The sequence below is a fragment of the Sapajus apella genome, unplaced genomic scaffold (genome assembly GCF_009761245.1).
Source record: "Sapajus apella isolate SASKATOON/1434 unplaced genomic scaffold, GSC_monkey_1.0 scaffold51, whole genome shotgun sequence".
Taxonomy (NCBI): domain Eukaryota; kingdom Metazoa; phylum Chordata; class Mammalia; order Primates; family Cebidae; genus Sapajus; species Sapajus apella.
In genome coordinates, this window is record NW_022436991.1 from 11,223,747 (window position 1) to 11,249,986 (window position 26,240).

At 45.2% G+C, this 26,240-nt stretch overlaps 1 protein-coding gene and 1 long non-coding RNA gene across 7 annotated transcripts in view; one reads left to right on the forward strand and one right to left on the reverse strand.

The window, feature by feature from the left end:
* The window catches only part of TNRC6A (trinucleotide repeat containing adaptor 6A), a 221,969-nt gene extending 207,447 nt beyond the window's left edge, over positions 1–14,522 (forward strand). For 3 of the 5 annotated variants that reach the window (XM_032242977.1, XM_032242976.1, XM_032242978.1), the window contains 7 exons: positions 4,101–4,259; positions 5,191–5,331; positions 6,939–7,046; positions 8,453–8,674; positions 10,338–10,408; positions 11,153–11,292; positions 11,728–13,762. In XM_032242977.1, coding sequence (XP_032098868.1) covers positions 4,101–4,259; positions 5,191–5,331; positions 6,939–7,046; positions 8,453–8,674; positions 10,338–10,408; positions 11,153–11,292; positions 11,728–12,103 — 1,217 coding nt within the window. In that variant the 3' untranslated portion in view covers positions 12,104–13,762. Of the gene's footprint in view, positions 1–4,100; positions 4,260–5,190; positions 5,332–6,938; positions 7,047–8,452; positions 8,675–10,337; positions 10,409–11,152; positions 11,293–11,727 lie in introns of all 5 variants that reach the window. The other 2 variants (XM_032242975.1, XM_032242979.1) reach the window with 2 other exon arrangements.
* On the reverse strand, positions 6,900–25,263 carry LOC116526581. 2 transcript variants are annotated; one of them, XR_004258204.1, is made up of 3 exons: positions 25,055–25,263; positions 7,910–8,057; positions 6,900–7,162 (listed from the first exon to the last, which is right to left on the reverse strand). It is a non-coding gene; the product is annotated as an uncharacterized LOC116526581 (long non-coding RNA). The 2 variants fall into 2 exon arrangements; XR_004258205.1 differs by lacking the exon at positions 25,055–25,263 and adding an exon at positions 21,006–21,119.
* Between the last annotated feature and the right edge of the window lie 977 nt (positions 25,264–26,240).

Consider the following 26,240-nt stretch of genomic DNA (forward strand, 5'->3'; position numbering starts at 1 on the left):
CCAATAAGTAGTTTGTCAACCCTTGCCACCCTCTCTCCCCTTGTGGAGTCCCAAGTGTCTATTATTTTCATGTTTGACTATCCATTAGTTAGCTCCTGCTTAAAAGTGGGAGCATACAGTATTTGATTTTCTCTTTAGTTTACATAGAATAATGGCTCCCAGCTCCATCTGTGTTTCTGCAAAAGACATGATTTCATTCTTTTTTAATGGTGGCCCTCTTGGGATGTTTTGAGGATGAATGAGACAGTGCAGCTCAAGCCCTAAGCTATTGGAACAGGGTTAGACACATCAGTGGTCAGCAGATCGTAGCCATCATTGCCATTACTGCCTTCATCACTATCTCATCAGATTCCCTACCTTCAAGACAAATACATTTCTCCACGGTACATTTAGGTCCATTTGCTTAAACTGAACCTATCATGTATGTTTTACATTTCATTTTCCTCATGTTCCCCTTGTGTTGATTAATGAAATACAATTGGACCCCTGCTGCCTCATTATGTCATCTATTTCCCTTTGATTAAATGAAGTTTTCCCTAATCGAAATTGTTCTTACTAGAAAAAATATAAAGTTTGTCATCTCAGGTATAAGAATTAATCACTTGGAATGTGGTAATTATGCTTGCTTCATGTATCCTTGCTTCATGTACAGCCATTACTTTATTTATGTCCGATTTCAATCCCAAATGGCTTTAATTCTGCTTATAGAACAGATACATAGTTCACACAGATCAGATTGACAAGATTAAGGACACCAGAGCCAGAGGGGAAATGGGACTGTGGAGATGCGCTGAGTCAGGGATAGGTCAGTGCCCGCCAGCGAGGGGGTTGGAGGCCCTGTCGCGGGCCAGCACCATCATCCCTGAGACTTGAAGTCAGAGGAAGGAATGGGGCTGGAGTGGCATGCAGGGCTTGACTGTGCAGTAATGGACATTCATAGTGGGAGCTGGCCAGAGTTGCAAGCCAGGTTCTATTTACATCCACCTCAAACTCAACATGAATGTTGGAGACTTGGTTTTCCCTTTCACACTCTGATTTCTTCCAGTGTCAACGGATTATACCTCTGCCCATGAAATGCCTGAAGCTAGAAAATGAGACTTACTTTCTTTCTTTTTTTTTTGGAGACAGAGCCTTGCTCTGTCACCCAGGCTGGGGTGCAGTGGTGCAATCTCAGCTCACTGCAGCCTCTGCCTCCCGGGTTCAAGCAATTCTCCTGCCTCAGCCTCCCAAATAGCAGGAATTGCAGACGCCTACCACCATGCCCAGCTAATGTTTGTATTTTTAGTAGAGACAGGATTTTGCCATGTTGACCAGAATAGTTTCAATCTCTTGACCTCGTGATCCACCCGCCTGGGCCTCCCATAGTGCTGGGATTACAGGCATGAGCCACCACGCCCAGCCCCATTCTTTGTTTCATTTTTAAGACAGAGTCTCCCTCTGTTGCCCAGGCTGGAGTGCAGTGGTGTGATCTCAGCTCACTGCAGCCTCTACCTCCTGGGTTTAAGCGATTCTCCTGCCTCAGCCTCCCAAGTAGCTGAGACTACAGGCACCTGCCACTATACCCGGCTAATTTTGGTATTTTTTTTTTTTTTTTAGTAGAGACGTGGTTTCACCATATTGGTTAGGCTGGTCTCAGACTCCTGACCTCATGCTCCACTTGCCCCAGCCTCCCAAAGTGCTGGGATTACAGGCATGAGCCACCGCACCCGGGCTTTTTCATTCTTTCTTTTTTAGCAGTTTATTGAGATATAATTTACTTTTAATTCAGTGGCTTTTAGTATATTCACAGTGTTGTGTAGCCATCATCACAATCCACCTAAAAAGAACCCCTGAGCTATCATAGCCCCTCTGCCATTCTCCTTTCTTTCCTAGCCATAAACAAAAACTACCTTCTGTTTTCTATAGATTTGTCTTTACTAGACATTTCATTAAAATAGAAGTATATACTTTCTGGCCCTTTGTGTCTGGCATGCTGTTTTCCAGGCTCATCCACATTGTGGCGTACAAACTTCATTCCTTTCAAGAGTTGTAATGGAACATGCCACCGTTTGTTTATCCACTTAGGAGATGTCTTCCTTTCTTCAACCCCCATATCCATCTGTAAATAGTGCCCATTCTACTTCCAAAGTACACAGTTTATGCATGGATGACCCCTCACTATCTCAGGAGCCTCTAACCGTCTTCCTGCTTGCATTGTTTCTCTCACCTCCAGTTCATCTTCCACACAGCAGCAAAAGTGATCTCAAACAAATTAAATTGTATTACTTCTTGTCTTAAAACCCTTCAGTATGAAAGAACTGGCCAGGCGTGGTGGCTCACACCTTAATCTCAGCACTTTGGGAGGCTGAGACAGGCAGATCACTTGAGGTCAGGAGTTCAAGACCAGCCTGGCCAACATAGCAAAACGCTGTCTCTACTAAGAATACACAAAAACAGCCAGGTGTGGCCCACACCTGTAATCCTAGCTACTCAAGAGGCTGAGCGACAAGAATCACTTGAGCGCAATCACTTGCAGTGAGCTGAGACTCACTCTTTTAAAAAAGACAAACAAAAAACTCCTTAGTGTGGCCTGCTTGCAAAGCCCTGCATCCCTACATGAGGGTGTTGCAAATTGTAATGCCTTCAGGGACTGGGATACAAACATGGGTGGAGCTGGCAGGGCAAGGGCCAGTTTGGAGTGCTAGGTCCTAGGGCTGATTGTAGCATGCACCTCCCACCTCAGGACCTTTGAAACAAAACATAATGGGGCATCCCTGCCCTCTCATCCCTCCCTGCATGGGAGATCAGGGCCCAACTCCTTAATGTTACTCACTCTCCCACTTAGTTTTCAGACAAAGTGATTTTGCATTTTCTCAAACATGTCACACTTTTTCTCATGAGGCCTTTGTGCAGGCTGCCTACCAGCTGGTATCTCTTCCCCAACCCCTCACATGCTAGCTCTGCCCCTCTTTGCTACACACTCTCTTTCCCTTCTCCGTTCATTTGGTTTTTGTTAGAATACAGTGTCACCAAGTGCAAGGACCCCATCCATCTGATTTGCCTTTCTACTTCCAGCACTTAGCACAGCAGCTGACACAGTTCCAATGAGAATGGTGTGTCTTTCCGCTTGTATTAATAGTAAAGCGTTTGTCTTTTTTTTTTTTTTTTTTTTTTCAGATGGAGTCTTGCATCTTGCTCTGTCACCCAGGCTGGAGTGCAGTGGCATGATCATAGCTCCCTGTACCCTCTGGCTCCCAAGTAGCTGGTATTACAGGCATACACCACTGTGCCCGGCTAGTTTTTGTATTTTCATTTTTGTATTTTATTTTTTTTAGTAGAGATGGGGTTTTACCATGTTGGCCAGGCTGGTCTCCCGCTCCTGACCTTGTAATCCATCCGCCTCAGCCTCCCAAAGTGCTGGGATTACAGGCATGAGCCATTGTGCCCAGCCTGCATTTGTCATTTTAATGTGTGTTCAAATATGTATCTGGAGAGTAAATCACAAGAAAACAAAGGATAATCTCTAAGTGAAATAGTGCTTTTATGGGATTTCACACTTGTTTTTGTAACAGCTATCTTTACCAGTACTGTGTAGTCACAAGAAGGAGGAGCATAGGGTGGAAATATGAACATCCTGATAGAGAAGAGTATTGATCTCTTTTTGTTGCATATAATCTTGTGGGCATAGCGGTTTTCTGGATTCTCAGATCTACCTCTTTGCACTCAGAGTGCTCCCTACCATGGTTCTTCCTTTATCACCATTTGTTCCCTCCTTCTGTGTTCCTCATTCATCCTCCAAAACAGGAATTTCCCACCAAAGAGTTCACCAAACTCAATCTCAATTTAGCCCAAAATACAAGTGTTTTAATGATTTGGAAATAATTTTATACTAATATTCTGGTCACTTAATGATGTTTATGGGCCTCATATCCTTGAAATGAAATTCACGGTGGTCATTTTCAGACGTTCTTCAAATGAGACGTTAGAATCTCAATATAAAAGAGTTACTCCAGCGAACACAGATCCAATAGAAAGTGGTCATGTTACATTTGAGAAAGTGTAAGAAATAAATTTGATGGTGCATTTTTGCTCACATTTCTCTGTTATTCTTCTCTTGTTAGGTGCTATTTCAAGTGGTTTCAGGCTGGAAGAGTCTCCATTTGTTCCCTATGACTTTATGAACAGCAGTACTTCACCAGCCAGTCCTCCAGGTTCTATAGGAGATGGCTGGCCACGTGCCAAATCGCCTAATGGCTCTAGCAGTGTTAATTGGCCACCAGGTAAAATTTTTTCTAACAGTTTCTTTCATGAGACTGTGTTTCCATTAAGGTTTTGTTACATCTGGACTTACTACTGATGTAGCCCAGATCGGCGTGATTAGACTGACCTGTGCGGATGAGAAGGAATGCAGAAGTGATAGAGGAAAAGTTAAGCATGAAGTCTTGGGCAAGTGAGTGTGTCAGCCTGTTCCCTATGCCTTTATGCTCAAGCAGCAGAGGTAGAAGTGAGTCCCATTGACCAGCATGAAGAATTCTATTAAAAATTTTAATTCATTATTTTTCTTAAGTTGTGTCAGGGAGTAACTTGCAGTGTTTTCATTTGTACATAGGAGTTAACAGAAATGCTTCTATGGCCTGCTTTGTCCTACCTGAGTTGCAGTAGCTTTGTGATTTGTCATAAAGCACTTTTAAATGTTACTGTTTAAGAATACAGGAATCCATGGCCAGGCACAGTGGCATATGCCTGTAATCCCAGCACTTGGGGAGGCTGAGCTGTGAGATCACTTGAATCCAGGAGTTCAAGGCTACAGTGAGCTATGATTGCACCACTGCACTCCAGTCTGGGTGATAGAGCAAGACCCTGTCACAAACATACATACATACATATATTCACACACACACACACACACACACACACACGTATGTATGTGTCTGTATACATACAAGTACACATGCATATATGCATATATATGTGTGTATGTGTATATTCACGTTCAGAGAGATTATTTCAGTTGTAAAAACTTGCAAGTTATTTGTAAAGAATAGCTCTATAATACTAATTATATCACTGAACCATCCTCTTAGAGTGTTAGTATAAATTGGAAAATATTTGAGAGTTGCATAGAATTTAGGAATAAAGGTTTTGGATATCTAATAATGGATTTTAAAATGATGATTAAGCTTTGAACTGATTTTATATTTCCATTTCCAGAATTTCGTCCTGGTGAGCCATGGAAAGGTTATCCAAACATTGACCCTGAAACTGACCCTTACGTCACTCCTGGCAGTGTCATAAACAATCTTTCAATTAATACTGTGCGGGAAGTTGACCACCTCAGGGACAGGAACAGTGGTACGTAGGGGTGCAAATCCATTTCTGAGTGAGAATTAACAACACAGCTTAAGAATGGTTCATGTAGTGCCAGTACTCTGGGAGACTGAGATAGGAGGATCGCTTGAGCCCAGGAGCTTGAGGCTAGCCTGGGCAACATGGTGTGGGACCCTGTCTCTTTTCAAAAAAACGAAAAAAAAGAAGAATGGCAAACAACTTCCTATTTTCCCATAGGTGGCTTTTTAATTTGGCTGCTTTTTAAATGATGAGAATTTCATCATCCTTAGTATGGCAAACATGGATATTAATTTAATAAGTTAACATGAAGGACCAGCAAACCTTTGCTTTCCAATAATTGTATTAACTGAATGAAAAAAAAAAAATGAAGTTATATTACTAACTTTATACTGAGTTACAAGATTATGATTATTTAAAAAACAAGACCTTATACTTTTATATTTATATACTGTGAATATTGAAGGACTTTTGTCTGGAAGAGCAAATTAAACTGTCTCAGAGAGTAAGAATAAGACCAATTTAAGGATCCCTGCAGTCCAGATGTGCTTTTTAATTGGTTAGCAAATAAAATTATCCTATTACCTGCCACAGGGTTACTTTTCACCTCAAGGCATTTACATGTGTTTCATCCATGATTTTGTACCAGAGGACTGTTAATGAAATGAATTTTTAGATATTAAAAAATACTTTCTTTTTAAAATACCATCTATACTTTTATAAAGCAGATGTGAAGCAGCCACCATGTTGCCTTAGACGTGTAATTTGCTGAGGTAACAAGTGTCTCTGCACCAGCGGAGAAGAGTCCTCAGCATTGCGAAGCGTCTATGTTTCACAGACAGCTCTGCCCGCTTTGGGGGACACGAAGCAAAGCATAAATTCTCACAGCATGGGAGTTAATTGAAGAATCTGATGGCCTATAGAAAGGCTCTGAAAGTCAGGAGAGTTTGGATTTGATGTTAAAGCAAATAGAGCATTGACGGCTTTGGGTGGAAGAGTCTTTAAGATGGGGTAATCTGGCTGTGGTCACCAGAGTGGTTTGGGCTGGTAGACCAGTCAGGGAACTGGTATAGTAATCCAAATGGTGGTCAGGTCTAGAGCTCAACTAGAGTAGTACTGAAGGGGGTTTTGAAAATGGAAAGCAACACCAGGTTTGGGAGCCTGAATATAGCGAGTAATGGAGAAGGCTGAAGGCTCAGCTCACTGGCAGTGCCTGCGGCTGGGTGCCTTAGAGAGCAGGCTAGCCAGTAAGAAGTCCGTGGGTCTCAGGGGCAAGTTAGGAGCAGCAAGACTCAAACCTCCTTTTAGACCCAGTGCTGGGAAGCAGAGCACAAGTGCTGTCCTGGGTGGGTGGACCTCATTGCTAGAATGCATCCTCACAGCCAGTGAGGACAAAATCAGAGGGAAAATGCCTGTGCTAAGCCAAGGCAGAGACAGCTGGCGAGCTCGCCCAGCATGCTCTTTTGAAGGCAAGAAGGAAGATGTCTCAGGCATCATCTTGTTTCCTTTCTTGTGGCATACTGTTAGACCTCGATTTCTCTGGAAGCTTTTGCTTTTTCTTAACCTCCACATCCCTTGCCCTGGTGGCTGATTGGACTTTTTCCCTCACACAGGGTCGTCCTCATCCTTGAACACCACGCTGCCTTCAACTAGTGCCTGGTCATCCATTCGTGCCTCCAACTACAACGTTCCCCTCAGCAGTACAGCACAAAGCACTTCAGGTGGGCCTCGCCTTCATTCAGGAAGGGAGGGTCATAGCCAAGGCCGCACCTGTTGTTTTAATGCCCTCTTTTTGTCCATAGTCTTCTCAGGGAGTTAAGAGATTCTGTTTGTGAGCCTGGGAAATTATTTTTTAACATCGTTTATTCCTTTTTAAACTTATTCTACCCAGCGGTCATCTACTAAAATCAGTTTTCACTGAACCACTCCCACTCACCTGAGAGCCACAGCAGCTCTGTAATTAAATGTAATTTAATCCAAACTAGTTTTCAGACTATCTTAAGTGATGGACCTTAAAAAAAAAATTGCCAGTCCTCATAGACTGATACTTTTGTAAAATACGGTAAACATGAATTCCGAATTGCTAGGAGAATGATGGCATGCTTGAGAGTTACAGGAATGTCAGGTTGCTTTTGGTCTACACATGTGCACTCTGAATTTCTGGACTCATCCTGCGGCAGATTAATATGAAACTGTGTTGTGACTGCAGCCACACCCTGAGTAGCACTGACCTAATGCACACGCACTTTGTAAGTTAAGTAAGAAAAGAGTTGATGGTGATGGAGGATAGGAATTGTTCCCTTCCTTGCTGTGCCCCCATGCTTTTAGTGTGACAGTTGATATAGTTTACTCTGTACCCGGTCCCTGCATACCACTCATGTCCCCATTCCTGCAAGGCCGTGTGCATCAGGAACAGGCCTGCTGTCTTTTTCTTTTCTCTCTTTCCTTTCTTTTTTTACTCTCTTTCCTTTTCCTTTCCTTTCCTTTCTTCCTCCATTTTACTTTCCTTTCTTTTCTTTCTTTTGTCATGCAGGCTTAGTTTTGAATCCTGGCTCTACATTAGACCCATAGACAAATTACTTACCCACTCTGTCCTCAGTAGACTGTGTCGAGATCACAGACAGCACATGCCAGGTGCCCAGCAGCCAATGCATGGCGCAGAGAGGCAGGCAGCCTGTGAAGATCTCCTGTGACAGCTCCCGATTTGGGGCTCTTTTGCAGTCCTTTCTTCCCTGAGTAAACAACAGAGTTCTAAAATTCATTTAAATGGCCTGACTTTCTTGAGTGACTCAATTATGGTTATTAAGAAATTCACAATTGCTATTTTAGAGCAATTCAAATTGTTTTCCATTTCAGTTAGAGTACGGTTTTGGACACTGGCCTAAGAATTTCATAGGTCTTAAAACGATTAATAACTGATGAATGGCTTGAGTGTTTTGAGGGAGGGAGGCAGTTTCCTTTGGGCTGATTTTCTTTTTTCTCAGTGTAGTTTGATTTGGAGGTTTTAATAGAGTTTCTTTTGTTTGTTAGGTTTGCTTTCTGTGGGAGATTGGATGTTGTTATTTAAATTTCCTCCTTTCTTAAACATTATTCCTCCCCTCTCCATTTTTTTTCCCCCTTTGAGTAGCCAGAAATAGTGATTCCAAATTGACATGGTCTCCTGGTTCAGTTACAAACACCTCTCTGGCTCATGAGCTGTGGAAGGTCCCTTTGCCACCTAAAAACATCACTGCTCCGTCCCGCCCACCTCCGGGACTGACTGGTCAGAAGCCACCCTTGTCTACGTGGGATAATTCTCCCCTTCGTGTAGGTGGAGGATGGGGAAATTCTGACGCCAGATATACCCCAGGTAAGATGCAGTACATAAGGTGGTTTTCTGTGGTTTATTTGCAGAACGCTAACCAGTACTAACAGTCGAATTTAATAGAGACCTGAACAGTAGACTATTGCGTTACCCTCTGTCAGATGGAATGAGAACTCAAAGAAATGATCCACCCAAAGACACACAACAGGCCACAGTAAACTTAATGGATTGGGAAGCTCCATTGTCTCAGATGTTCCTCAAGACTACATCTTAAAATGTGTAGTAACTTCCTGCTCGTGGCAGGCTTAAACCACATCACATGGAGCAGAAACCAGTATTGGGCAAGTCTGAAACTGGACCTTGAAGAATAGGGCCTGTTTGGGTGGTCACTTGGCCTGTATTCAACATGAACATTTGAGAGTGAAAGAGGGTGCTGTTGACTAATCATACAGGGCCAACAGCCATAAGCCAGAAGGCCCCGGCAAACTCTCCTCATTCTATAAATGGCTAGCATTGGCATCATGCTCTGCCTGCACCGGCTCCACACCATACACACACACACACACACCCAGATTAACCTAGCAGTTTCCGCAGTAAATACAGTCTTATCCTTCACTCTACCTTGCTTGCAAACTATACCACACATTCCCGTCTTCAAGCTGAAAATGAGTAATAAAACCTCATCAGTATTTTCTGATCGAATGTGTAATTTCTGATCTTTAGACAGGTGATTGGCTGTAGGAAAACTTGCAGCTTTTCCTTTGGGTGGGGATTAATTCACAGGAAAAGAACACTGAAGTCCTTGCCAAGCTTCCGAATGCCAGTTAACATAACTGGTGTGATGTGAGTGGTTTTTGCAGGCCACAGACATCTATCTGGGTTCCAGCTAAGACTGGCAGCACACAGCGAGGGGCGCTAGTGAAAGTGGCCAGGAGCCTACCCCAGGGAGCCTTGATGCAGTTGAGTGGGATCAGGAAACCTGTAGGAGTAAGCCAGGTGAAGCCGAGGGGCAGGCTCTGCCAAGGCCCAGACACCTGAGAAAGCACAGACACTCCCGTTGGAGTACTGAGAGGATTGTCGGGGATGGGAGAATTCCGTGAGAAGTGGATAGGCATGAGCTGTGTCATGGAATGGTCTTTCCAATCACCCTGAAGTGTTTGTGAGGCGCCTTGAGTCATAGATGGGGTCAGGGGTGAGGCTTTACTCCCAGGGGGAGAGTGGATGCCATGGAGGCCCAGCAGGAAGGCCAGATGGGTAGCCTCTGCAGTAACGCAGGTGAAAACAAGGAACATCTGTGTGATGGCAAGCTCTGGAATCCCCTTAAAGCGTCACACCCTGAAGGACACACAGGCAGAGTACTCAGACATTACTGAAGCCTTCCTCAGAGGGTATCGTTTGAGATGATTTTAGCTCCTATCAATGAGAAGATCTCAAAGAGAGAATGGCTGGGTTTTATGGCTCACTGCCTTCCCATGTGGTAAGCTGGGAGCCATTCTGAGCTCACTCTCCCCAGAGGCAGGGCCCCCTGCCATGGAGTTAATGCCTGGCCATGGCTAGAGGGAGCTCAGATTGTGAGCCTAGGGAGAAAGCATCCCTTGTAGAAGTGCAAGGAAATAAAGGAAGCCAGGATGCAGAGTGATCTGCAGAGTAACTCTAGCTGTATTTATCCAGACCTGGAAAACTGACTTGTCCGTTTTTCCTCGTTTAGGTTCCAGCTGGGGTGAGAGCAGCTCAGGGAGAATAACAAATTGGCTTGTTCTAAAAAACCTTACACCTCAGGTAAGGATACCAGATAACCCTGGTTTATGTGGCTATGTCAGGGAGCATGGGAACAGAGGTTCGGGTCTGGGTGTGAGACGAGGGCTTCTAGGTGGTAGTGAGCCCAAGCAGAGGAAGTACCAGAGGACTGGTCTGTAGACCTCAGGCAGGCTCTGGTCAGATCCTGTGGTTCACGCCATAATGTGCCTGGGAACCAACCAAAAATACAGATTCCTGGGTCTCGCCCAGAGATCGATTGAGTCAGTAGATCTGGGCGAAGAGCTGGGACTCTGCATTGGTTTGAGGGCCTGCAGATGAATTTGACAGAGGTGGTCCTTATTCGCATGTGGAGAACCTCTGGTCTGCCCCAAAGTGAGAGCATTTTCTTAGCCCCTGGCCTGCCCCCTCCTCTGGAGGCTGGGTGTTAAGCGCCCACCTCCTCCTCCCCCAGGGAGCAGAGCTTTGATGGATGCTGTCCTCAGGGCAGGGAAGAGAGAAGACATGGAGTCATAGCAGGGACAATGGCTCATAAGGAATTGGGGATCTGGGGAGTGTCCAGGAGTCTAGAGGCCGGAAAGGTATGGCTCTGGGAGCAGTGGAGGTGGGGAGGGTGGCTCTGCACCCAGTTAGAGCAATGAGTGTCAGTGAAGAGTAATGCCAGCACAGAGCCTCAGGGAAGAGAGGAGGGACAGCAGTGCAGCCTGGGATGGCCTCCCAGAGGACCCTCAGTGACCCCTCACTGGTGGTTCCCACGCTGTTTCCTAGATCGATGGCTCAACTCTGCGCACTTTGTGCATGCAGCATGGCCCGCTGATCACATTCCACCTGAACCTCCCTCACGGAAATGCTCTGGTCCGCTACAGTTCAAAAGAAGAGGTAGTGAAGGCACAAAAGTCTCTGCACATGTAAGTTGGCCGTTGGACTCCCAGTTGGAAGAGTCTTGGGGAAGAAGTTATGAGAGAGTACAGCCTGGCTTGGGGCAGCACACAGGGCCCTGTGTGGGTGGGTCCTGTATGGGTGGCTCCTGTGGGCCGCAGCAGTGCCCTCATTCCGAGATTGGCACTCCTAAGCGGGGGAAGCAGACCTGACCAAATGGCCCTAGAAAGTCCCTTACATTACCCGTGGGAGACCGAGGAAGTTCACTCTGGGTGAAGCACCAGGCCCCAGAGAGCTGTTGGCGCACGCTCGGTAAAGGGAGGGCTCACAGGTCATGTGGTGTGGTCTCTCCCTCTGCGCGCTCCGTGGCTTTTCTAGCAGAGACAAGTTGCACCCTCACTGGGAGTTAATGAAGCCCTCCTGACGCACCGTCCTCACGTGTCCGCGGTGCCTCTCTCCTCTAGGTGTGTACTGGGGAACACTACTATTCTTGCTGAGTTTGCCAGTGAAGAGGAGATCAGTCGTTTCTTTGCACAAAGCCAGTCTCTGACCCCTTCTCCCGGCTGGCAGTCTCTCGGGTCCAGCCAGAGCCGGCTGGGCTCCCTCGACTGTTCCCACTCATTCTCCAGCCGGACCGATCTCAATCACTGGAATGGTGCTGGGCTGTCGGGAACTAACTGTGGAGACCTTCACGGCACTTCACTCTGGGGGACCCCGCATTATTCCACAAGCCTGTGGGGTCCTCCAAGCAGCAGCGACCCCCGAGGAATTAGCAGCCCATCTCCCATTAACGCTTTTCTTTCTGTTGACCACCTGGGTGGGGGTGGAGAGTCCATGTAACAGTGTAGATGCAGACTCACCGACCGGGACCTCAGACGCGAGGGAAAGGAGCACTAAGTGGGGCTCGCCGCCTGCAGCCAGGGGCCGCCTGTGGGAACAGCTATTCTCTGCACATTTTCCACTTTGTTTTCCCCAGAACATATCAGTTTGAATACTTGAATCATGCAGGCCAATATTATAATGTGAAAAGGTATCTACTCTATTTACACTCCCAAATAGCGCCATACATGCTAAACCGTAGAGAATGAGCTCGCTTGTGTCTATTCATCATGTTTAGCCTTCGGATTTTTTTTCCTTCTATTCCTCCCCCTTTCCCTTTTTTTCTCTCTTTTTTGCGAAACCATATTTTGGGCTGATAACGTATGAGCTTTTCCCTTTGCACTGAATGATGTTCTCTCCGTCTCATCGGCAGTATGGGGGGCAGCTGTCCCAGTGTCAATGTTTACTCAAGGGTGTTCTTAGGAGGCGTGCGCTCTCTACTATGCCTTGATGTTGCCTACCTTATTGTGGTATCGTGGAGTTTAAAAGATCAAGTTAGGATGCTGACTTAGGATTATTAATGAAAGTGTTGCACCAGTTTTTTCATGTTGTAAAACTAAAGAATTTCGCTCTGCAGTTTGAAAAACTGTGGCCACAGCTGTGACTTGCAGCCCACCTGCCACCCAGGACGGGCCCTGCACTTTGAATAGGCTTTCCATTTTGTTTTGGAGGTTCCCACGTTGAACCTTCTTGTTTACAGATTTTTTTGTTTGTTTTTTGAGAAAAAAGAAAATGTTTACTCTTCCATCATTTAAAAAAAAAGTAAAAGACAAAAAAAAAAAATGGAGGATGATTTAAAAGATGCTTTCTATCTCTGGGAAAAAGGAGCAGCATTTGGCCATGTTCTTTTGTTTTTCTATTCCTGTCCTAAATCAAAGAGCATGGTTCTCAGGAAAACCAGTTCCCCAGTTAAAAAAAATAAATAAAAATAAAAAAACAAAAAAAACTCCTTGTAGTTTCTTATAGGAAAAAAAGAAAAACCCCAACTTTTAGCACTGATACTACATATTGCTCTGTTAAAGAATTTTCTCTGCCAAAAAAAAAAGAAAATACAAAAAAACGCTTAAAGCTGGAGTTTGACATTCTGCTTTCAGATGCTGTCTTTTTATTAGTGAGTGATGATGGTTTGCTAATAATCAATAGGTAATAATTTTTTGTAATCCCATCAAGTGGCTCCATATGTTTCTGCTCTCTTGTGACTGTGTTAATGTTTAACTGTTGTACCTTAAAGCCGAAATCAGTAACTATGCATACTGTAACCAAGGTATTGGGCTTACAGAGTTGTTTGTTGTATAAAGAAAATTTTAAATGTTGTTGCAAACTAACGAGTTACACCATTTTAAACTTTCTTTCCTCCCCCTTTTTTTGCTCCCAAATGGTATTATAATGCTTGCTTAGTCAAAGAAGAGAGACTAAACAAGGGTAAAAATTTTAACAGTACAGAATTTGCCATCATTTCATTGCCTTGATTCTAACTGTTTGTGTCCTAAGATGCAAAAGAAGTCAGTGGCTTTTAACTGTTTACAAATAGAATGTGATTGTAAAATGTACAGTTTGGTTGTGTTTGAATTATGAAATTTCTTCAGATATAATAAACCATGACTTTTTGGCTGCTCAACATTAATTGTCTCTTTTTTGTGAATTTATTTGTAGGCTCTTTTTTATAATGAAAGTTTCAAAGTTGCTATGTATGAGGGTTCTCATAGAGCAACTGATTAAAAATCTAAGCAAATATTTGAACATTTTATCTGAACTCATCACAATTTCACCCTGAAATAATGTGAGAACAATGGGAAACTGTAGCTTGCTCCTTCCCACCCTCTCTGAGCATCTTTGGGATCTTGTTGCTCAAAACTCTTCTGTGACTTCATCTTCCCCACCATTTGTGCCCATCTCAAGCCTCAGCAAGAAACCATGTGGAACATGAAGCTTAATGACTTGACAGTGTACTAGTGTTAAACTCTCATACCTCTGTTACAAAGCGAGAAACGCCACACCCGGACTGGCCTTTTCTTCCCCCTTCACGGCCCTCGCTTCTCCCTGCAGGAGCTCGGGGCAAAATCTGTGTATGGATTTCAGTGTATGACTTCTGATCATGCTCCAACTTGCCAGGTGTAAGCTAATGTTGTCGGACACCTTACGATAAGCAGATGTTATTCAGTGCGTTCAATGTATATTGACTTCCATACTGGTTTTTCCAAAAACCAAAGGTAGCTTTGAAAAACCATGTCTGGAAATGTTTGGAGCGTTAAGCTGATTGACCTTCTGACCTTGGGGCTTTGAGTAGTATATAATTCATAACTGCGTTAATTGTATTGTTAAAGTGTTTGGGAGTTTTTTGCGCTTGTTATGTGGAAATAAAGTGTTTGATTTAAAATTTTTTTAAAGTGGTTTGGATCTTTGCCTAGTCCTTAAATAAATATAGCTCTATTCCCTAAGCCAGTGTTACTTCTCGGTCTTAATCAATCCCAACTGCCAGTGCCTGGGTGCTGCCCTTTGTCTGGCAGAGACCTGCTGCTGATCGTGCTGCACCCTGGCTCAGGGGCCTTCTCGTCACTCACAGTCGCCAAGAGTTGGGGTAAACTTTCTAACACAGGCACTTATGCACTTTCTTTTTCTTTATTTTTTCTTTTTTCCTTTCTTCCTTTGCTGTCTTTCCTCCTTTCCTCCATTTTTTTCTTTCTCCTCTCTTCCTTTTCTCTTTCTTCCTTTTTCTTTTTCTTCCTTTCCTTTTTCTATTTTTTCTTCGACAGGGTTTCACTCTGAATCCCAACTCATTGTAACCTCCATCTCCCAGGCTCTAACTGTTTTCATCACTCAGCCTCTCAAATAGCTGGGATTACAGGTGCATACTACCAAATTTGGCTACGTTTTGTATTTTTAGTAGAGATGGAGTTTCCCCATGTTGCTCAGGCTGGTCTCAAACTCCTGGGCTCAAGTGATCTGCCCATCAGCCTCCTGGAGTGCTGGGATTGCAGGCATGAGCCCCCACACCTGGCCCCACAGGCGTTTACACATTTTCAAATATTCCTCCCAGCTCTGCATGCCTGGGTGTGTTCCCAGCTCTAGTGATCCTCAGCATCACTGCTGTGCTATGCTCCCCACCCCCAAAGACTAGAGGATAGCTTGCTCTGGGCTCCCTTCCCCGCATCAAGAGTAATCAGCTCCTTCCATCATTTCGAGGCGCTGTGCTAGGCCACCACATGCTGATAGGCTCTCATCTTTGTAATCCACCTTGCCAGATGGATGGTAGTGGCTGAATAAATACTGCAAGGAATGATAGCTGTCGCCTGTTGACATCTGAGAACAGGAGATTGTGGCAGTGCCACACCATTGGCTTGTGCAGGTGGATGAACTGGGAATGACACGAAGGTCAAAGCAAGGTCCTTGACCCAGAGGATCAAATTCAGGTTAAATAGCATGAAGGTGGGGGCTGAGATGAAGGAGGAATATTTGCATCAAGACAGGGATGGCTGTGCATGGTGGCCTCATGCCTGTCATCCCAGCATTTTGGGAGGTTGGGGCAGGAGGATCAGTTGAGCCCAGGAGTTCAAGACCAGCCTAGGCAATATAGTGAGACCCAGTCTCAAGAGAGGTGGGGGATGACAAGTTGAGGTTGCACTGAGGAAGCCGACTTAACATTTGGCTAAGGCATCATTTCTATGCATTGGGACTTCATTGGTTTTCCCACTTCTTCAAAGTTTGCTGATTCTTTGATTTCAGCTGTGGAGGGGGCTGTCTCTGAGCAAGAGCCAGAACTGGAACCCATGTGGACCTTGACAGAGACCAGTCCTTCAGCCCTGGTGGAACTTTTCCTGAATAAGTATTTACAAGGTCTCAAACTCCTGGGCTCAAGTGATCCTTGAGAGGTTGTAGTGAGCTGAGATCATGCCACTGCACTCCAGCCTGGCAGTGGAGACAGAGTGAGACTCTGACTGGAAAAAAAAAAAAGAGAGAACAGATTATTTGGCCGTTTTAAAGGTTTCTTTTGCTTGTTTGTTTTTGCTGTTGTATGAATGCCTGCCTGTTTGAATATTGGCAAAGGAGTAAATAAGTTGACATCAAATGTTTAAAAAAAAAAAAGGGTCGTCTCAGTAAGTGACCGCAAGACTCTAGGACCCTGTGCTGTGGTGAGGTTTGCTGGGGTTGGCACTTCCAGTCCCCAATGCCTAGCCGTTGACCCCTGGGGGCTCAAGGTGCAGGGTGGGGGCTTTTTCCCTGGTTCTGCTTTGGCACCAGAACCCAAGCCCCTTGCCATCATTGCATTCTCTAGAGTTACTGTGATGCAAATGAGATCGTGATTAAATCTTGAGTGATTACAAAATTTTTCAGGCATAACGCTAAGGGGTATTGGGTACCAGCAATGAACAGGTCCTTATGCATTCGCAATAAAAGGCCTGTTCTTCTCTTTGGGAACTTGTTTTTGGGTGCCTGTATTTCATTTTGTTTTTAATTTTTGATTTAATAACATTGTCTGATCTTACTGGGTTTTTAATTACCTCTTGCTGGATATGGCAAACAACAATGGTCTGTTAAGGCTTCCTTTTTTTGTTGTTGTTGTTTTGTTTTTGTTTTATTTTGTTTTGTTTTTGAGACAGAATCTCACCCTGTCACCCAGGCTGGAGTGCAGTGGTGTGATCTCAGCTCATTGCAACTTCCACCCCCTGGGTTCAAGCGATTCTCCTGCCTCAGCCTCCTGAGTGCTGGGATTACAGGCGCCTGCCACTGCACCTGGCTAATTTTTCTGTTTTTAGTAGAGACAGAGTTTCACCATCTTGGCAGCCTCCCGAAGTGCTGGGATTACAAGTGTGAGCCACCTCGCCCAGCCAAGTTTTCCTTTTAGTTGTTTGTTTAGAGACAGGGTCTCACTCTGTCCCCCAGGCTGGAGTGCAGTGATACCATCGTGGCTCACTGTAGCTTCACCCTCCTGGGCTCAGGAGGTCCTCTCACCTCAGCCTCCTGAGTAGCTGGGACCACAAGTGCGCACCATCATGTCCAGCTAATTTTTTTTTTTTTTTTTTCCTGTAGAAATGAGATCTCACTGTGTTCCCCGAGCTGCTTTTGAACTCCTGTGCTCAAGCAATCCTTCCACCTTGACCTCCCAAAGTGCTGGAATTAGACATGAGCTATCGTGCCCAGCTAGTTTTCCTTTTAAATAAATGCATTTCTGGGGCCGGGTGTGGTGGCTCATGCCTGTAATCCCAGCACTTTGGGAGGTGGAGGTGGGTGGATCACCTGAAGTCAGGAGTTTGAGACCAGCCTGGCCAACATGGTGAAACCCCATCTCTAAAAAAATAAAAATAAATACATTTATGTTGTATTTAACAAGAGAGTTAAGTTGAAAGAAGTTGTTAGGTAAATAACAGTTGAGGCAATGTGCAGAAATGGCAGAAGTTGTGAGTATCTGAGGTCAGGGACCATGGCAGAGGAAGAGCTCTTTCCACATGCCCTTTGCTCTTGGGAGTTGCTACTGGTTATTGGTTAATGTGGTCTTTTGGAGTTAGACCAACCCTTTGTCATGGACTGTCGGGCTATAAGGAGTCCAGGGCTGGTATCCCAGCTCTACTTAGGGACCCAAGATGCCTTCCATCCTTGCAGCACTGTCCTCATCTGCATAGGCACAGATAGGTCACTTCCAAACTCACATTCCAGCCAGTGGGGAGAGAGACGGAGTGATGGGGAGAGCATGCTCCTCCCCACTAAGGTCTTGACCCTGACTATGCCCATATCCTATTGGGCAGAAAAATCACACAAGCAGGGAGGCTATAACTCGTAGTCTTTATCCTTGTTCCCAGCTAAGACATCACACTTCTGCTGTTAGGGAAGGAGAGACGGGATATTGGGAAATAGTATTGGTTCTAAGAAGGGAACCATTAAACAAACTATACTTCATCCAGAAGCCGGAATAGCCACGATAGATGTATATAAACTGCTATCAAGAAGTGTCTTTTTTTTTTTTTTTTTTTAAGGCAGGGTCTCACGCTGTCACCCAAGCTGGAGTGCAGTGGTGCAATCTCAGCTCACTGCAGCTTCAACCTCTCAGGCTCAAGTGATCCTCCCACCTCAGCCTCCCAAAGTGCTGGGATTACAGCTATGAATCACCACGGGCCCAACCTGCTTGAAGCCCTTATTGGTCAAACCTAACTGGATGCCGGGAAGTAAGGAAAGCCAGGTGTGTCACCTGAAACCTACAGTAATCAGCTTCATGGGGCACTGAGCACAGTAAGGAAGGGTAGAAAAGGGATCCAAGGTGGGTAATGTGTTTGAAGAGTGAACATTAACCATCTCCTCTGGGAGGGTGTGGAGGAGGAACCAGAAGGATCTGGACCTTGAGGCTGGATGGGAAACTAATTTGGAAGTTGAGGCAAGAATTTACAAAAGCCAGAATCAGGGCTGTAGCATAGAGATGGAGGGAAGAGCTAAATGCATGAAGAACCAATGAGATGAATGCTGGGGTCTGTGGAGAGTGAAGGAGATATGTCTGGGATAATCTCCCACTTCTGACTTGGTAAACTGCTACTAGCCAAGGGAAGGAATCCTGGAGGATAAGAGTGGGTTTTCTGGTGCAGGGAGTGGTAGTTGGGTATACTATATGATGTGTCAAGGAGCCTGGGAAACAGCCCAGTTGAGCTGTTCAGTTGGCAACTGCGTTTAGTGAGGACACTTTAATTTTTCACCACTGTATCCTTAGCATCTAGCTCAGACCACATAGTATGTACTCTGAAAATATTTTGGTTGCATGGATGGTTGGATGGACAGAGAGATGAACAAACAGAGATGGACAGATGGACGGATGGATAGATGAATGCATGGATAAATGGATGGATGGATGGATGGGACAGATGCATGGATGGACAGATGCATGGATAGATGGATGCATGGACGAATGGATAGATGGCTGGATGGTTGGACAGATGCATAGATGAATGGATGCATGGATTAACAGATGGATGGATAAATGGATGGCTAGACAGATGCATGTTTAAGGAAGAAACCAATAATAAAGATACAAATTTGGGTTTATGAATCAGAGATGATGGCTGAGGCATGGAAATGGGTGAGTATGTAGAATGAGGGCTGAGGAAATATCATTTGAGGAGAAGAAAGAGAGACTAGAGGTCTGAGCAGGAAGAGTCAAAGATTCGAAGAGGTATTGGTGAGGTGAGGGTTGGGCATGGACGCCGTGAGAAAGCGGAGTGTCAGATCTGGGGAGAGGGGAAAATTCCGGGAAGGAGAAAGCCCCAGTCTGAAATGCTGCCCGTCAATAAATAAAATTTGTGGGGAATGCCATGCATGGATGGACCTGTGACAGTGGAGATGATTTTTGGGGTAGAGGCAGAAGCCAGATCCCAGTGGGGTGAGGGGTTAGTGGATGATGGAGGTGAAGGTGGTGGTGTAGGTTGGGTTCCCCAAGAATCACATTCTGAGATGCGGATCGGAGTGGAGGTGGCTTATTGGAAAATATCCTCAGAGCGCATTGGTGAGGGAGGAAGGCAGGCGGGACAGGGCAAAGGGAAAATTGAGTGGCAGTGAAGTGGTAACAGAGGCCTCAGCCAACCTTGCAGGGAGCTGTGCAGCTGGGATGCCCCTCAGATATGCCCTGCACCCAGGGAAGGACAAGGACCTCCCCACTGACCAAGCACTGGATTTAGGCTGTGGATTTAGGAATTGTCCTTCCTCTGGCTCAGCTGGGAGCCAGCTGCCACACTCCCCAGCAGCCGTGCAGTGAATGTCTACCGTGCAGGGAGGTTGGCTGCGTCCCACAGGGAGCGGCAAGTGTAGATTCAGAAACTGATCAGTGGAGGGAAAGAAGGAGAGCCAGTGCAGCCGCTAGAGGGAGACAGAGGTCAGAAAAGCCTTTGTGTGTAGCTCTAGTTCATAGTTTGAGAAACACTGCAGTGTGATCTTTTAGGCTGGGAGAAGCCCCTAGAGAGCGTGAGAATGAAGACCCAAGAGTGAGGACAGACCTGCCACGCTTTCTGTTTAATCCCCAGAGCTTAGAACACTGCCTGGCACACATTTCCACTTAGGAAATATCTGCTGAATGGCCAAATCCATGAATGAATACATTCCAGACATTTTAACACTGAATAGCAGAAAGAGTGCTGATATTTAGCTCTGTGAAGAAATACATAGCCATATAAATATAGGAAAGTAGTTGAGGCCAGGCACAATGGCTTACACTTGTAATTCCAGCACGTTGGGAGGCGAAGGCAGGAGGGTTGCTTGAGTCCAGGAGTTAGAGATCAGCCTGGGCAGCACAGTGAGGCCCCCATCTCTACAAGTTACAAAAATTAGCCAGGTGTGGTGGTGCACACCTATAGTCCCAGCTACTTTGGAGGCTGAGGAGGGAGGATGGCTTGAGCCTGGGAGGTCAAGGCTGCAGTGAGCTATGATTGTGGCACTGTACTCCAGCCTGGGCAACAGGGCAAGACCTTGTCTCAACAACAACAACAAAAAAGCACTTAAAAAGGGAACCAAGACATTCAAATACTGCCACACCTTTGTAGTGCACTCACGATTTCATGGAAGCCCCCAGAAGCCAAGCATCTCCCTCCATCCTCTAATCCTCCATCTTAATGTCAACCAAGGCTTCTTTCATGTAAAGTTGGTCCATGTTTTTCCATAAGAACCCATTTATATAAAGGCTTTTATGCTTCTTTAAAACCACTTTGTTGAGGTGTAAATGACATGATAAACTACACATACATGTACAATTTGAAGAGTTTTGACACAGGCGTGACTGGTGAAACCATTACAAGAGAATGAACATACCCATCTGCATCAGTCCATTTGCACACTACTGATAAAGACCTACCTGAGACTGGGTAATTTATAAAGGAAACAGGTTTAATGGACTTACAGTTCCACATGGCTGGGGAGGCCTCACAATCGTGGCTGAAGAGCAAAGGGACGTCTTACATGGCGGCTGGCAAAGAGACAATGAGAACCAAGTGAAAGGGGGAACAAATCATCAGATCCCGTGAGACTTATTCACTACCTCAAGAACAGTATGGGAAAAACGGTCCTCATGATTCATTATCTCCCACCGGGTCCCTCCCACAACACATGGAAATTATGGGAGCTACAATTCAAGATAAGATTTTGGTGGGGACACAGCCAAGCCTGTCCCCAGAAATTTCCTTCTTCCCCTATGTGATCCCTCCATCCTGACTCTCCCAACCCCAGGCAAACATTTATCCATCACCAGAGATTTGTTCCCAGGTTCTAGATTTCTATGTAAATGGACTCATAGAGTATGTACTTTCTGTATACAGGTCTGTCCTCACTCTTGGGTCTTCATTCTCACGCTCTCTAGGGCTTCTCCCAGCCTAGAAGATCACACTGCAGTGTTTCTCAAATTATGAACTAGAGCTACACATAAAGGCTTTTCTGACCTCTGTCTAGCTTCTTCCCTTGGCAAAATTATTTCGGATTTTTTTTTTTTTTTTTAGATGGAGTTTTGCTTTTCTTGCCCAGGCTGGAGTGCAACGGCACAGTCTTGGCTCACTGCAACCTCCACCTCCGAGGTTCAAGTGGTTCTCCTGCCTCAGCCTCCTGAGCAGCTGGGATTACAGGTATGTGCCACCACACTTGGTTAATTTTGTATTTTTAGTAGAAAAGGGGTTTCACCATGTTGGTCAGGTTGGCCTCGAACTCCCAACCTCAGGTGATCCATCCACCTCCATCTCCCAAAGTGCAAGGATTCAAGCATGAGCCACTGTGCCTGGCCTGTTTTTTAAGTGTGAAAGTATCTAATAGAGAAAAGCCTCAAGACAGTGCTTTGTTCACAATTCTGACCTGTTTGTGTTTTCTCAGTAACTAAGATGCACACATAGAAGAATTATGTAAATTATCAGGATGTGGTGGCATGAGCCTGTAATCTCAGCTACTTGGAGGCTGGGGCATGAGAGTCACTTGAACTTGGGAGGCAGAGGTTGTAGTGAGCTGAGATCGTGCCACTGCACTCTAGCCTGAGCAATAGAGTAAGACTCCGCCTCAAAAAAATAAAAAATAAAAAAAAAGAGAGAGAGAGAGAAGAAGGACTATATTTAAATTGAAATTCTCATAATAACCAGGTTGATGGCAAATGGGCTGTTAGTCATACCGGAGGGCTTCAGAGAAGGGTTTATCCTTGTTACCAGACAGTTGCTTTGAACTCACATTTCTTCCTGGAGGGTTTTAACAACTTCTGAGAGGGAATGGGAATGGGACAATTTGAAGGTTTTTCCTTCCAGTTCCCTGGACTCTGGAGATGGTACCTCACAGAGAGATGCTATGGGTCAAAGGGCAGCATTTTCTGTAAAGGGCCAGATAGTAAATATTTTAGGCTTTGCAGACCATGTGGTCTCTGTCACAAGTATTCAACTCTACCAAAAAGAGCCAGAGATGATAGGTAAACACATGAACATGGCTGTGTTTCAATAAAACTTTATTGATAAAAGCAAGCAGTGGGCCAGATGTGGCCTGGCAGGTGGAGAGCATGGTTTGCCCGCCTTTGCTTTAGTGAATAGAATGTCATTCGAGCCTCTCCTCTACTATTTATTATGAAATGTGGGTGATTATGATAATGAAAGTTGTAGAATTTAGAGGACATTAGAGACAATGATATAATATGTAACCTGTGAAATAGTTGAGGCTGGGCATGGTGGCTTAGGCCTGTAATCCCAGCATTTTGGGAGGCCCAGGCAGGCAGATCATTTGAGCACAGGAGTTTGAGACCAGCCTGGGCAACATAGTGAGAACCCGTCTCTACAAAAAATAAAATAATTAGCCAGGTGCGGTGGCGTGTGCCTATAGTCTCAGCTACTCAGGAAGCTGAAGCAGGAGGATCACTTGAGTCCAGGAGATTGAGACTGCAGTGAGCTGTGACCATGCCACTGTACTCCAGCCTGGGTGACAGCGCAAGGTCCTGTCAAAATAAACAAAAACAATCAGGGCTGGGCAAGGTGGCTCATGCCTATAATCCCAGCACTTTGAGAGACCGAGGTGGCTGGATTACCTGAGGCCAGAAGTTTCTGACCAACCCGGCCAACATGGGGAAACCCTTTCTCTACTAAAAATACAAAAATTAGCCGGGCATGGTGGTGGGCACCTATAATCCCAACTACTCGGCAGGCCAAGGCAGGAGAATCGCTTGAATCCGGGAGGTGGAGGTTGCAGTGAGCCAAGATCTCGCCACTGCACTACATTCTGGGTGATAGAGCAAGACTCCATCTCAGAAAACAACAACAACAAAAACAAAAACCCCACACAATTGGGATAATTTGCTTCTTAGAGCCAGGCTTGCATTAAGGCCTAGACTGTAGCCACATCAACAGGCACCATGAGATCAGAGACATTTCCTAAGGTGTGGCCAGCATGTCCCATATCTGCCTTCCATATCGGCCTTCTCTGTTTTATTCCAGCTCCTAGTGGGCTTTGGCTGCGTGGGGACAGGGAAGGCCCTGGGACTGGAAACCAGATGTTTTTCACTATCAGGCGATCATCCCACTGAGCAAAGCAGCTGCAAGATGCAGCAACCAACCCTGAATTCAGCACAGCTTCAACAGGTGGCAATTCATAAGCTAGTCCCTACTAGGAATACAGAAGATGGTCATTAAAATAGTGGCACATAGTTATTTAGCACTTACAGAAGAAAGCTCAACAGTTTACAAGTGTTACCTTGTTGAAGGCTCACCACCACCCTGGGAGGGAGGTGGTGTTATTTCTCCCTCATTTAATGGATAATGAAGCAGATTCGCAAAAGTGAAGTAACTTGCCTGTGCCACATACCTAGTGAGTCGTGGAGTCTAAAGGCAAAGTATGTGTCTCTGCGACACTGCAAAAGATTCAGAATGTGTTCTCTGTGTTCGGGTGCAGTGGCTCACACCTGTAATCCAGCACTTTGGGTGGCTGAGATGGGCAGATCAGTTGAGGTTGGGAGTTTGAGACCAGCTTGACCAACATGGTGAAACCCTGTCTCTATTAAAAATACAAAAATCAGCCAGTGTGGTGGTGTACACCTGTAATCCCAGCTGCTCAGGAGACTGAGGAGACTGAGGTAGGAGAATTGCTTGAATCCAGGAGGCAGAGGTTGCAGTGAGCCAAGATTGTGCCACTGTAGTCCAGACTGGGCCACACAGTGAGATCCTGTCTTAAAATATATATATATACACACACACACACACATGCACACACATAAATAAACACACACACACATATATATGTTCTGTGTGTCTTTCCTGTGCTGAGGCTGGAGTAGCTGTATCCTGCCAGAGCAAGACAGCGGGGTCCTGATTGCAAAGTTCACGCAGTGTTTATCATGAGCAGCCACACTTGCAAACAATGTATGTGAATGTTTTAGGGTGAAAGCCTGCACTGTTGTAACAAGTGACTCAGCAATAACATGGCTAAAATAAGGAAATTCATTCCGTCCCATGTCTCGGTCCATGGGAGGCTCCAAGTCAGTGGCTTCTCTGTTCCAACAGGAACCCAGGCTGCTAGCAGCTCTACTGTGTTCCATACACACAGCCTGCAAGGGCACTCTGGCAGTCACCATCCTGGCCAGCAAGAAGGCGGAAAGGGGGTGGGGGTGCAGACAAGGGCAGGGAGCTCCCTCTTAATCACAGGAGGCAGAAATTGCATGGATCACATTCCCATTAGTTCCATTGGCAAGAGCTAGCCACAGCTAGACAGAATTCAGGGCTGCCCAGTATAGTCAGCCTTGTGCCCAGTAAGGGAGAAGGGCAGGTTTGGCTGGCCATTTCCCACCCCAGATCATTATTTTATTTTATCCTTACAGCAGCCCTAATTATTTGACAAATGGGTAGACTGAGGCACAGAGCAGTGAATGGGGACACTTACCATAAGTCACAAAGTCAGTAGAGCCAGGATTTAGCTAAAAACTGGAGGCAGAGCCCAGGTACCTACCTACATGCCACACAACTGTCCCCATGCTGGAACTCGCCACCAATGCCCGTGGCAGTAGGTCATCAGTAAAACCACCTGCTGTAACCCAGCTTTGTGCTGGTGGAAGTTTTGGTCAACTGTCTTCTGTAGGATCTTGTTCCACTCCAGCAATCTCCCGTGTCTTCAAGTCACACTCCAAATTTTAACCTCTCTGCCGTGGTTGACCTACTGTTAAAGTGTTTAGTGATTAATTTTAAAAGAGCTTGTTGATTAATTAACAATCTACTAACCAGCAAGCTCTATTGAGATATAAACAGCTTGTACCCCAACAGAATCTACTGCCATAAATAGGTTTTCCAGTAAGGGTCTATTTTCATCAGAAGACACCTTTTAACAGATTATGTGGCTTTGGGTTTAGACATAACATTTACAAGAGTTCTCCTAGATGCGCAGGCTCATACAAGTTGGCCATAGAACAGAAGTTCTAAAACTGGTCTCAAGGCCCCCTAACACCGAGGGACTCAAGGAGCTTGGACTATAGCTATAGATATTTACCAGATTAGACATTTAAATTAAGAAACAATTTTAAATATGTACTGCTTTATTTTTTTATTTTTAGTTTTTGAGGTGAGTCTCCTTCTGTCACCCAGGCTGGAGTGCGGTGGCATGACCTCAACTCACTGCAACCTCTGCCTCCTGGGTTCAAGTGATTCCCCTACCTCAGCCTCCTGAGTAGCTAGGATTACAGACACCCACCACCATGCCAGGCTAATTTTTGTATTTTTAGTAGAGACGGAGTTTCACCATGTTGGCCAGGCTGGTCTTGAACTCCTGACCTTAGGTGATCTACCCCCCCCTTGGCCTCCCAAAGTCCTGGGATACAGGCATGAGCCACCATGCCTGGCCCATGTCCTGATTTTTTAAAGAATAATCAACCCACTGCATGTTAAATAATTTTTTATTTTTAAAAAATCTCATATTTTTCCAAAAGATTTAGTGGAAAGAGTGGCATCATTTTGTTTCTGCAAATCTCTTTAATGCCTGGTTTAAGACAGCTGGAGTCTTGCATTTGCTTCTGTATTCAGTCTGTTACTGCAGCTCATGTCACTTAGTCCCTGGAAAACTACACTAGACTTTCATGAATAGAGAGGAAAAAAAAAAAACTTAGTATTAAGAAGAGGACCAGGCACAGTGGCTCACGCCTTTA